Here is a 12,305-nt window from a genome sequence, read left to right on the forward strand (position 1 = left end):
TGCAAGAGTAGCCCGGGTTAGAATATGGGTCATTTAACGAAATCTTGTACAACAATAGTATACACGACTTAGTGTTCAAGAAGGGCAAAATTCGAAAAGAAAAACAAAGAATTGTAATCATGTTAGACAAAGAGCCGCTGATTGTTAAGTGCAGTAGATTCTGATTCAGCTAGCACAAAGCTTAAAGTGCGCAAGTTTTCCGGCGCAAGCATATAACGAAACTCAAACTCTACTTCGCTGTCTCTCCCAAAAGCTGATTCTACCTGCTTGATGCGATACCGACACTTCATGATTCCATAGCCCCGTCCTCAGAAGGCAAGCCAAAGATTCGCAAATTGTGATCCATCGATCCAACAGCAATGTACTTTGAATCCGGACCGAACTTAACGCAAGTCACTTTACCTACAATCGTGACCAGAAAATCAGTGGGGGGCCACATTTGAGACGTGCAAGATTTCAAAGAAGAAGAGAGGAGGAGGGGGAGAGATGACCTGTCCCAGACAGATCAGGGAAAGTCTTGATACAATTCCACTCTGATTTTACACTGGCAACTTGATATACTCTGGCAAAGCACAAAAATTGAAGTTATTTCCCAAAATAACAGGTCCTGATTCTAGACGTGCATTTCCCACTTTTCTGACCACGCGTTTGGTGCAGTTTTTCTATAAGCAAATTATCAAAAGTACATTTTTCAGAAAATAGTTCTCAGCTATCAGTGAAATTGAAAGCAAGGGAGGCTACCAAATACAATGAAAATAAGGAACAGGTAAATATTTTCCAAAAGAACACAAACCTATATTACCTTATTCTCACAAGTCGAGTACAAAATCTAACCATATAGAAACTCACCTTGTATCTGAGCCGGCGAGTCCAAGATAACATCCACTATGATCAAATTCAACTGCAAAATAGAAGAGAGACTCAGTCATAGTTACTCTTTGCACTGATAATTCACACACAGAGCCAACCTTCTTGGAGGGAGTTCGATAGAAAAAGTTCACTGTTGAGAATAAACCCAACCAAACAGGAAGGCATCTAATGCTCACTGCCGTCCCAGATCTACTTTCACTACAACAAGCAGGCCTAAGAGGATGTCATACCAGAATTTGTCCCAGTGTCCTTGTCATACGCTGAAAATGTGCGAAAGTTCTTCAACTTCCGCAGATCCCACAGCTTAACCCCATCCTGAGCTGCAGTCTATGAAATAAATATCTAAGTCAGATGGCATGTCTAAATCTCTACTGATAATAAAAGACAGGTCAGAGGAACATGTACCGCAAGGAAGTATCCATTCTCAGAGAAAGATATAGCAGTAATTGCACCCGTATGACCAGAAAATGTCGTAACATTTGCCTGTTTCAAAATGAGAAACAGTTACAAAAGGTTGTCACCAACCTAAAACGGACAGGAAGAGGAACAACAAGTGCACAAGAATAACAACATGAGCAGCAGGCAGAATCGGGGAGGTGATTGACTTATCTCAAAATGATTGAGCAAGATTGTTGAGCTATACCATGAAAAAATACTGGAACATTGACAAAAAAACGAGGATGCCAGTTATATCATGGCAATGTAGTTTTGCCACTTACAATTTCCCACCTTTTTCTAACAGCATGCAAATTGGCATATAGCGGCTAACCTAACCATGAGGGAAGAAAGCTGAAAATAGACCATGGAATACTGCACATGCAAACTGTCAGTGGGAAGCATGATTGCCATACATCTTCTATACTACATAGAAGCATGAAGACTAAGAAACAAGTGTGGTGAAAATGCCCATTCAACTCAAACTGTACACTGAGAAACAATTGTGGACCCAGCCAGCAACAACATTCCCTTTCCATCTCAGACAGATTGCGAACATAGTACCTGCGTTTTTACATCCCATATTTTCACGTCGGCGTTCGAGGTGCCAGTACCAAGGATGAGACCATCCGGATGAAAAGCTGCAGACGTATAACCCTCAGATCCTGAAGCGCCTTCAACCTGCAGAATGATGGAGAATAAATAAGCAAGGACAATCTCGACCAAAAAAAAAAAAGCAAGGACGATCTAAAAATATCATGTGACAAATGTGAGCAGACAACCTGAACCATTCATAATCAAAGGCACTTCAGCATTATGACCTAAAAAACTTGTAGCAACAGTAAAACTATCTTAATGCTGCAGGCAATGTTCTCAGAATATTGTATTTACTCAGGAAATGAATTTCAAAAGTTAAGGATAGTTGTTCTTAAACTGTTTAAACGAGGAACATTCTTTCAACGTAAATTATGTCATAAAGTGATGTAACATATGTCATCAGTTTATTTTGGAATATAATACATGTTAATATGTATATATGAATTGCAAAAGCACTTTAAGTGCAAAGCAAACGCAGTTTTTGTAGAAGCCTGGCACTTTTTCTGCTTGATCATTACATGTAACTGTGTCTTTGCCTGAACATCCATTACACATAATACAAATGATACAAGTTTTGTATCGATTTACGTGGAAAATTGCACGTACATCCTCACACACACGAGAGAGAGAGAGAGAGAGAGAGAGAGTTTTGAAACCTGAGTAAGACATAAACCAGTAGAAAACTCATAAAAGCACCATGTATTATCGAGAGATGCTGTTGCGAAGTAGTTATTTGTGGCATGAACTGTGATTGCTTGCACCTGGAAAGATGAATAATTACATCACATGATAATCACAAATAGGGGCTATGCCATAATTCTGCCCCAACATCGAATTTTTCAAGCAAAATTTTTTTAGCATAGTTGCATAATCTAGGGTAAAAGAATTTCTTATTCCAGATAGTTTCTCTGATATTTGCTAATGATATCTCTAGCATTTTCTCGGTAATGACGATCATCAGACACCGAATTAACATCCCACCAGCATCCACGGTCAAAATTTGCAGTAATTTGATGTTGATCAATTATTAACTACACGATGCCAGCAACATAATTAGATAGTTCCTTCCCCAGATGATATTGGATAAATTGCCAGAAAAATAAGAAAGAAGCTTCTACAGTCAAGAATTACTTCTTTAATATTAGCTCAAATGAAGCAATATTGAGATTAAGAAAACTAGAGAAGCAAACCGACATTACAGTAAACCAACGATCATGCAACACAGCAACAGACCTATAACCATTCTGATGCTGATACACGATTTTCACCACCAGAATCAGGAGTTTGAAGGAAGAGGATGTTGAAAAAGGGCAGTGAAAGAGATCACACACATCGTTGCAGAAAAGAGTAAAACATAGTTTGCAGTTCAACCCATGTTTAAATTAATAAAAAACGACATATGAACAGAAGCATCATATCCTACCGCATCATATAAAGGAATAGTTCTGTCCATTTATTTCTTCTTTCACCCTTTCCATTAACCTAGCATGGATATTGAAGATCCATCTCAAACCCAAACCAATACCTAATGTTAGCTATAGACAACCTGAACGCCTCATCTCTTTGGTTTTCCACAATTTTCAGGATGATTTATTGCCTTGTGCTTAGAGTACGGTCATGAAAGTTTGAGTGTCCCCTGTCCTTCAGTTGTTAGAATAAGCAAGAACAGGTGTTGGTTCAACTAGATTATAATAGTAGCCAAAAAGACCAGAAAGTTTAATTTCCTAAGCCCTTCACAGGCCCTTCAAGAGTCTTCCACCAGGCAAAACATACTGCAACCGCTTTTCCCTGGGTAAAGCTCCTAGGACATACCTAATGTGAAATATCCTACACAATTATTTCTTAGAGGAAAATTGTGTGAGCAGGAGATACACAATTCAGGTGGCGAGACATGCACAAGCCTCCACAGAATCCCTACATCATAAATTTTGAGACACCCCAAGGCACTTGATCACTGTAGCACTTGGCAGTGGTGTCTGCCATAACCTCATAATGGCAGAAACTAAATATATTCAGCTGATCAATTCACATAGTAAAGCCTCATACGTTTCAATTGGAAGATAAGTAAAGCACTCCTATACAGTACATTGTCCATCCACTTCACTGAATTAAGCTTATGTTCTTAGTAACTGATTTTCTGTCTTAAAAGCCTTTTACGGCTTAACTGTCAATACCAAACTTACAAATGGACAGAACACGGCTTCATTATGTCCCAAGAATAAAGTCATTTTACCACTTGAAAATAACAGTCTTAATGAGGCTTCGAACAAAATTCAAAATAAAATTTGCCCCCACAACTCCAGAGCTCATAGCTCGTCCACAAGTACTAATATATACTTCCAAGATCAAGAAATCCATCATCTACACCTTATTTAATGATCTATTTTCTGGAAAAGAATGACAAAACCCGTCCAAGAAACACAGTTTAGAAAGTAAGATGGGTCAGTGGCTTCGTCCAAAAAGGGTACAAGAATAAGAATGCCCCCAGTCCCATTAAGCCATCACCCAAGATTAAGTTCTACCAGATATCTCCATCTCTATAGCGCTATAATGTAAAATGCAAAAGTGGAACTATCTTAGGTCATCCTTCATTATCTGCTAAGTTTACTATGGTATTAGAATAACATCTATTGAAGATATACCCAACTAAAAAAACCTGAATTCTCACTTGTAGCTAATCATTGTATTTCAAACGATCTTTTCCTAGGTAAAAAATATTCTATTATATCAGGACTTTGAACCTCTAATCCTCGGATGACTGCAGCAAAGATTCTAAACCAAGGCTACCAGTACACTTCAACAATGTTCACACCATCATCCTAATATTCGAGGCAGAGACATGTGGAGGCACAAACAGTTAATATTGCAGGTATTCTTGATCAACCTAACAAATATTCCCAAAAGGTATCCAGTTACATCAAAACACTAAATCCGACAATGCACAAGATAAAATACCATGTTCTTAAGCAAGCTGGCAGACAATAAGGTGCACAGTTCAACTGCATGTGAATGATGAAGAAATTAGCATCACTGTGCGTCAAAATCATGTCTTTGGTTCCCAATGAATGACTAGATTCTGGTACTTCTCTAGGCTGCCTGTGTTTTTAAGCCTCATGGCTGTATCTAAAGCTATTTTGACTCAGTACGTAACCAAACAATACCAATACGAGAAGGACACCCATGTTTCAGAAAACAGGCAAAAATCATCGAGATTGTTGACTAAACCAAATGAAGCAAGAAAACAGGTAAAAGGATTTCATACAAGCAAGAGACACAAAGTTTATGCCAAGGAAGCATTTTTAAGCTACAAATACAACATAAACCGTTGAGAAGGCATTTCTATGACTATGACCGAGACAAATGTGACATGGAATGTGCATTTCCTTTCCATAGTTGAAGCGAGGTAGTTGACTAAGAAAAAAAGGCCACCAAGAGTACCTCAGCAGTGTGATCTTTCAATATATGCCGACAGTTATAGCTCCCATCTTCAGAACCTTGCCACACCCGCACAGTCTGCAGATCAAACATGTAAGCATCTAGAGAAAGCACGACAAAATTACAGTAGTAACTACTTAAACAAACTGTTGCAATCGTTATGGTTAGAATGAAGAGCGCAACGTATACAGAGCCAACCACATGCAAAATGGAACACATTCACCAGACTTATTTATTTTCTCTTCTTTTCCCCTTCCTTGTCATAAGGGGACTAGAGTAAAGAAATGCGAAGTTATATATGCAGAAGATTCACATGTTCAGCAGGTTAGTACGTCAGATGAATAGTACACGCCACAAAAAGTTCATATAGTACTAGGGACAGATGAAAAAGATTCTTCAAGAAAAGAGTTCAAAAAATCCAGCTGCCAATTTTTAACATCTCGTGACACCCTTCATGAGGGGAGAAAATACATTCTGGCCCGTAGGTCAATAAATCCAATAGCAGGATGCATAACGCCCAATCATTCAAATCATCCAGAAAAGAAGGAAAAACCATTTCTATCAAGCCTATGCAAAGAATCGGCCAAGAGAATCTTTCATGGGCTTATAATAAGTGTAAACTATACCAGGCTGCTAATTATTGGATTGTACAGATGACCAGACATTTAGCTATAACCACAGCAATTTAGGCAAGAAAATCATCAAGTCATACATTTTAAAGTTCCATCCAGACCCAAACAAAAATACTTTTGCACCTTTTCTTTGCTCTGCATTTTCAACCCTCCTATTACCAAAAAAAGGCCACTGCTCAATGCTCGTGTCTCCGACCAAAAAACAAAACAAGTAATGCACGTGTCCACGAGCAAGATACAGCAGTATTTTGATGAATCAATTAAATAGAAGAGAAAATAAGAAGGTATTGGCTTCCTAACACATCAATATAATATAATATCTCCGAGCCTCTGACCAAAGGCAGCTTCGTATCACCATCCATTTTCTCCTCTAGCACCACTTAGTTTAAATAGCACCAACCTACCTGTATTATTGCTCACCAAACAGCAATGTCACAAATTACTGTAGCATTCCTCAAACTTAATGCCCAAGTGCAAGCCCTAGAACTCACATATGTGTTCGTTTATTTCAGCTCCTTCCTCATCACCATTACTAACCATATACTTGCTCTTTATTTTAACACATAACCCTAGCATTGTAGATGTTCTATACATGAAGGACAGAAAATCTGGAAAGATGGTTCTGAAAACAGCTTACCTTATCTGCAGAACCAGTTAAAACCAGGTCACCTTGGGCATCAAAGTTTACACTGGTAACCTAGAACAAGATGCACAAACAAGGCGAGAGTCATTTGATGACGAGAAAGAAGAAGACATCGCCCCCCCCTCCTTTCTCTTTTCCCTTCCTTCCTTCCTTCCCCCAACCACCCACCCCCAGCCCAAAAAAAAAAAAAAAGTTGTAAGAGGAAAACCTTCTTTGAGTGCCCAGATAGTGTAGACATGATCTGCCCAGATGATCGATCAAAAAGTACAGCAGATGTGTCAATCCCACCAGTTGCAATGATATCCTGTTCATAGGAAGAGATGCTTAATTAAAGGAAAGCAAATAACTTCCGTGGAAGAACATCATTAGCAAGATGATGTGCATATTGATTAAATTGCTGAAGCATCGTGAGAGGAATAATCAGCATTGCCAACATAAGAGAAGCTTCCAGTGATCCATAATAGCATAGTAAATACAGTCGGAAACATTTTCAAGTCACACAATTGCCAAATCACACCCGCTTTTCCAATTGTAACTAGAAAAAAGCCGTCAAGTTAGGCTTCACGAAATATATCAAGTTGGATTTGAACAATTCCACCATGAACTCTCCGTCGCCCAGAAAAGACTTGAATTCATTATGGAGCACTACTAATATTACAAGACCAATAATGCATTTCAAACACAGACCAAACTAAATAAAAAAATTTCTGTTTTTTGGGTGTCCGGTAAGGTTATCAGAACCAAATAATTTTACATTTTTGGATTCAGTTCACAGGTCAAGACTTCAAAAGCCTGTTACAACCAAAACAAATAGTGTTGCAGCAAACAATAACATGCCTTCATTTCACTTTTCCATTGACAGATCAGGGTTTAGTATAAGCCACCCTAATTGTGGTGGTCTCTCATCTTTCAAAGCAATGGTCATTTTCTGACAAAGTATTATTTCTAATACTGCATCTCTCTTTCTGTCGCTCACACCGCCATCTTTCAAAGCAAAGGCTTTAGCTTCAGCTATATTCTGTGCCCTCTCAGCCGATTGATCAGATTAAACAACAATAAAAACTAGAGAGAAGGGATCTGCCAGCGAGTTGAAGCCCTACACTACAATGAAATTTTATTATATACTTTGATCCCATGTTGGGGCTATTCTTGTAACAAATACGATGACTCCAGGAAGAAATTTTCCAAGAAGAGAGATAAAGCAGAATCACCAAAACTAAGTGTAAGGTCTCTATCAGTTGATCTACATTATTGGCAGCTTCATTATCTATTTGGTTTCTTATTTTCCTCATTCATCTATCAAACCAGGAAACAAGATGTCATATTCATTCTTCCTAGCCAAAAAGGTGAAATCAAAATCCATACAGGACAGAACCATGCCTCTAGTCCAAGTTGACTTTGATTCATCTTTTTGGTTTGCTTTTAATTTACAAAATCAATACCCAATGGATCAGCTCATTATAAAGTCAAACTGAAACCTGGATTGAACCATTTCAACTTGTATACCCCTATCTATAAGCAATCAAGCATTTTTATAAACTTTGAGTTGCACTGAACGACGAAAGCAACTAAGGTGTTAATAGGCTTTCAAAGCAACTCTGAGTCTCTGAAGTACCTTGGGTCAAAGTTCTAATACTTGGCAAATGCTTTTTTTTTTAATTCTTTAAACCTAAAGCTGCCTCGGGAAAGTCTAAAGGCCGAGGCAGGTACAAAAACACCCCACCTCCCAAAAAAAAAAAAACAAATCGTCGGGGTTTCCAACATTTTCGGGATACAAGGTAAGAGAATTAGTGTACGTTTCGGCTTCCTATCTTGCCCTCAATAACTTATACCTATTTCTTATTCTATGCTAAAAACCCAAGCATGCTCCCAATCAAATAAGGGAAAGGTCAGCTCCCTGATGCCTCAGTGTGACCACTCTGGCATGATCGCCAACATCACTTTGAAAGCCATAAGATGATGATGATGAGAGAGAGAGAGATCTCATCAGGTCAACCCTAAGTGAGGCATATCACTAAGTTGTAGGCAACCCCAGGCCAGCCGCATCTTGCATTGGTCTTGCCATCCCGATGTCGAGTCAACCCAACTGGGCTTGTGTTGTCCGTCCATCCTTCTCTGCATCTGCACTCTCCTTTATCATCCTTTTCATTTTAAAAGTTGCTTTGTAATGTGTTTTGCATAGGAATAACATGCTCAACATGACTACCCTAACTTTGGTACTAAATCTACAAGAAGACAGTTGAAAGGTCAAAATCCTAATATATCTTTGAAGCTCACAAACAATCGAAGCATTTTCAGCAGTAACTACATTTAACAAATTCTGGATGAAAGAGGAATATTTAGAATCACACCTTGGAATGACAAATGTCAAGAGATGTAATGCCTGGTTTGCCAGTTTTGTGCAGTGGATAACTAGAAAGTTGGGTGTACCTCTCCACATCCTCAACAGCAGCCAGTGTAGAAGGAATCTGACAACATTTAAGGCCAGTTATAGATTCAGAACAAATGTAGTAACCATGAATGAGAAGTGAGAATGACAATAAAAAGCTGCCACCAAAAGGACAAAAGGGCAAAATTATGGCATAAAATGCAAAATCAGAAGAACAAAAAACTGATCCTAACATACCTGTCGCTTTTTACGCTGTTGAGAAAGCGCTAAGTTACAATCTGTTATCTCAGCAATGATGCTTGAAGAAATACCAGGTCGCATTTTCTTCCCAGCATAGCCCGGCTCTTCATCTAGAGAAGCTATGACATACAAAGAAAACGAAAGTAACTACTTGATCACTGATCAATGGCAAAAAGCGATGCAAAACATAAAAAGGAAGAACCTTTCCTCCCATTGCTCAAGGCAGGAGCATTCACTGCAATATCAGAAGATGCTGTCATGGGTATCTGTCTTTCAGCCTGTGCAAGTAATGATCGGGCTTCATCCCTTTCCTTTTTAAGTCTTGCAATAACACGGCAAGCAGCATCATGCTGCAAAAAGTGACAACGCAGGGACAATTCCATGAAATTAGTCCCATAGGGGTTTTAACCTTATAAAGTAGAGAGAAGGGGTCAAAATTACAATCTATGCAAGAGAACATGCATGACCCTGAAACAAGAAGAAATTTTGATGATTGGAGACCGTAATTGAATGACTAAATTGTTAATTGTCTCTTAATTGTCAAATCAGTTGTAGTGAGTGTCCTCTGCTGAATGAATTAATTATTTTTAAAGTACAACATTCTTGAAGAAGCCACACACTTTCTCAGGTGAAAACATCAAATACAAAATGTCAAACGAGGCAAAATAGTCAACTGTGGTAAGGCACTCAACGTCTTTCTGATACTTCTATAATTTCTATCATGATAACACCATCGATGAAAACTAGTTATGTTTGACGAACCAGCACATCCAAGAGCCTACTTATTATAAATATGATGGGTAAAAGAACATTGATACTCTCAAAATAATCCATGATTGGCACTAGAAGCCAAATAGCTAGTTTCAACACTATACACACTTGTCTTATAGAGACCAAATAATATGGCAACGCTGACTTCAGACAAGACACCTATTAACTTAACATCCTAAATGAGGGGTAAAGAGTATGATACTGCATTGTCCGATACCTGGTACAATGCATGACTTAGCTCTTGCCTAGCTGTGTGCAGTTGTTGTTCCAGTGCAAAGTTGGAAAGCATCAAGCTGTCCCATTCCTATCAGATAGAAACAAAATGACCGTTAAACGCACTAGCATTAGTCAAAAGAAGTTTAAGTATTCACTGCATGCCAAAAAAAACAAGTTAGATATAGCGAAATAGCAATATGCTACATTTTGGAAAATGCCGAGCAACCCAGGTATGCTGGCAGCCTGCAAAGGTCTGGGCTTGACTATCTGCATTAAAAGCAATGGGAATCAAGAAGAACTTCCATGAAACTAGTAGAGCATTATAAAGGATTCAAACTCATAATACCAAGAATACCTTTCCCATCTTCACAGGGAGGATATCATCCATGGTAAGTTGTTCCCCGGTAACTGGGCACTTTCCATAATCCTACCCAAATGATCAAGAAAAATTAATTATTCTCACAAAAAGACGTCTGTGTAAGAACTTTATGCATGAAGACCATATACATCATAAAACAAAGAGTAAATCCCTAAACTTTACCAATCACGTGTTAAATCGTCAAAAGATGCTTGATTCCTTATCATTTTCATGAAAGATAGTAACACGATGATTTCACCAAACAAAAAGGAAAAATCCTTCTTATATTAATAAAAGTACGAAGAGTCCATGCATCTTACATTTTACAAATCCAACTAGTTATTCAGAAAACAAAATAAATTCTTTGTATTGGAACTCTATCATGCCTTAATCTTATAAGCTTAACCTGTGCACTGTTTACCATGGCACATGCAAAGGTACTGGACAACCATCAGAGAAACAACTTCTACAGTTCCCTAGCTCAATTCTGCCTAGATCCGTTTTCCCTTTCAATTCAAGAGAAAGAGCAGAAGAAAAAGAATAAGGGGGGAAAACTTGACTAAACCAAAATTTATTAATTCCGTCTCTTCTCTGTGTTTTCACCAATTAAGAAGTGCCAAGAAGCACGACCATTAAATTCAGAAATTTCAAATCACCAAGAACTTATTTAACAACTGAAAAAAGCAAGCCACTACTGATTGCTAGGTTGTAGGCTTATGTCACTGTCGCAGTTTCCCATGAATTGGCGAACAGCTCGAATAAACTATATCGTACCCAAATGCTCCTCTCTCTCTCTCTCTCTCTCACTCTCCCTTTCACATTCATATGTCTCTCCGCAACAAAAATGGAACAAACGAAACAGAACGAAGAACATAAACCCTAGAACGCCAGAAACAGACCGAAACGTATCGCTCGATTAGGCGCTTCTCGAAGACATGGCCGGACTTCGTCGAGACGACCGGCTCCTCCGGCACCTCGCCGGATACTGCAAGCACCAAAGAGCAAAACCCATCAAGAGCTCAGATCAACATCTCGGAGGCAAACACCAAAACCCACCGAAGCAAGCACACAGGCACAACACGAGGTATAAGTGTTTCGACACAGCGCGAGAGAGACAGAGAGAGACATACTTGAGCAGTTCATCTCGCTGGAGAGAGAGAGCTAGGGCTTCGGTTCCACTACAAGCAGCTTAAGGGAGGGGCAGAGAGTGTGTGTAGCGAAGGCTGCTGCTGCCGCTGCTGCTTTGAAGAAGAAGAGATTTGGTGGAAGATTTTCGCGAGCAGCGGCAAGAAGGGAGAGAGAGAGAGAAAGAGGGGAGAGGGAAAAAAATGGAGGAGAATTGAGGAAGAGCGCGTGAAAAGCCCCCCGATGCAGGCCCAATCAACAGGCCCAAGTAACACAGGCCCAAAATCTAAAACGGTCTATTTGAGCCTGGATCTTGGCGTCTGTGTTTTAAAAGAAGGTTTCCTAACGTGCAATATAATTCTTGAATTTTTCATTTTTTTCAATTGTGGTCTTCGAACTTTAATCCAATATTCAATATAATTTTTAAATTTTTGAGCTATTCAATATGACTCTTGGACTTTTGGTACATGTTCAATTTAGTACCTAAATTATATAAAAATGTTCAATGTAGTCCTTACATTAATTTATGAATAAAGACAATATCGACTATTTATATATAATTCATGGATTAAATTGAATATGTATTAAAAGTTC

At 38.7% G+C, this 12,305-nt stretch overlaps 1 protein-coding gene across 3 annotated transcripts; it reads right to left on the reverse strand.

The window, feature by feature from the left end:
* LOC115726849 (pre-mRNA-processing factor 19 homolog 1-like) lies at window positions 1–11,900 on the reverse strand. 3 transcript variants are annotated; one of them, XM_048283147.1, is made up of 18 exons: window positions 11,717–11,900; window positions 11,486–11,571; window positions 10,584–10,655; window positions 10,433–10,495; window positions 10,230–10,316; window positions 9,444–9,591; window positions 9,239–9,351; window positions 8,964–9,080; window positions 6,821–6,916; window positions 6,607–6,666; window positions 5,341–5,415; window positions 2,559–2,663; window positions 1,870–1,986; window positions 1,276–1,353; window positions 1,101–1,197; window positions 850–901; window positions 492–562; window positions 1–402 (listed from the first exon to the last, which is right to left on the reverse strand). In XM_048283147.1, exons 1-18 carry the CDS (start codon window positions 11,727–11,729, stop codon window positions 287–289), a joined length of 1,566 nt encoding a protein of 521 aa, XP_048139104.1. In that variant the 5' UTR covers window positions 11,730–11,900; the 3' UTR covers window positions 1–286. The 3 variants fall into 3 exon arrangements, 2 of the variants coding, with proteins under 2 accessions (XP_048139104.1, XP_030512774.1); XM_030656914.2 differs by having other exon boundaries at window positions 9,239–9,360; window positions 11,717–11,899; XR_004013614.2 differs by lacking the exons at window positions 1–402; window positions 492–562 and having other exon boundaries at window positions 861–961; window positions 1,028–1,197; window positions 9,239–9,360.
* Between the last annotated feature and the right edge of the window lie 405 nt (window positions 11,901–12,305).

The sequence above is a fragment of the Rhodamnia argentea genome, chromosome 1 (genome assembly GCF_020921035.1).
Source record: "Rhodamnia argentea isolate NSW1041297 chromosome 1, ASM2092103v1, whole genome shotgun sequence".
NCBI classification, from domain to species: Eukaryota; Viridiplantae; Streptophyta; class Magnoliopsida; order Myrtales; family Myrtaceae; genus Rhodamnia; species Rhodamnia argentea.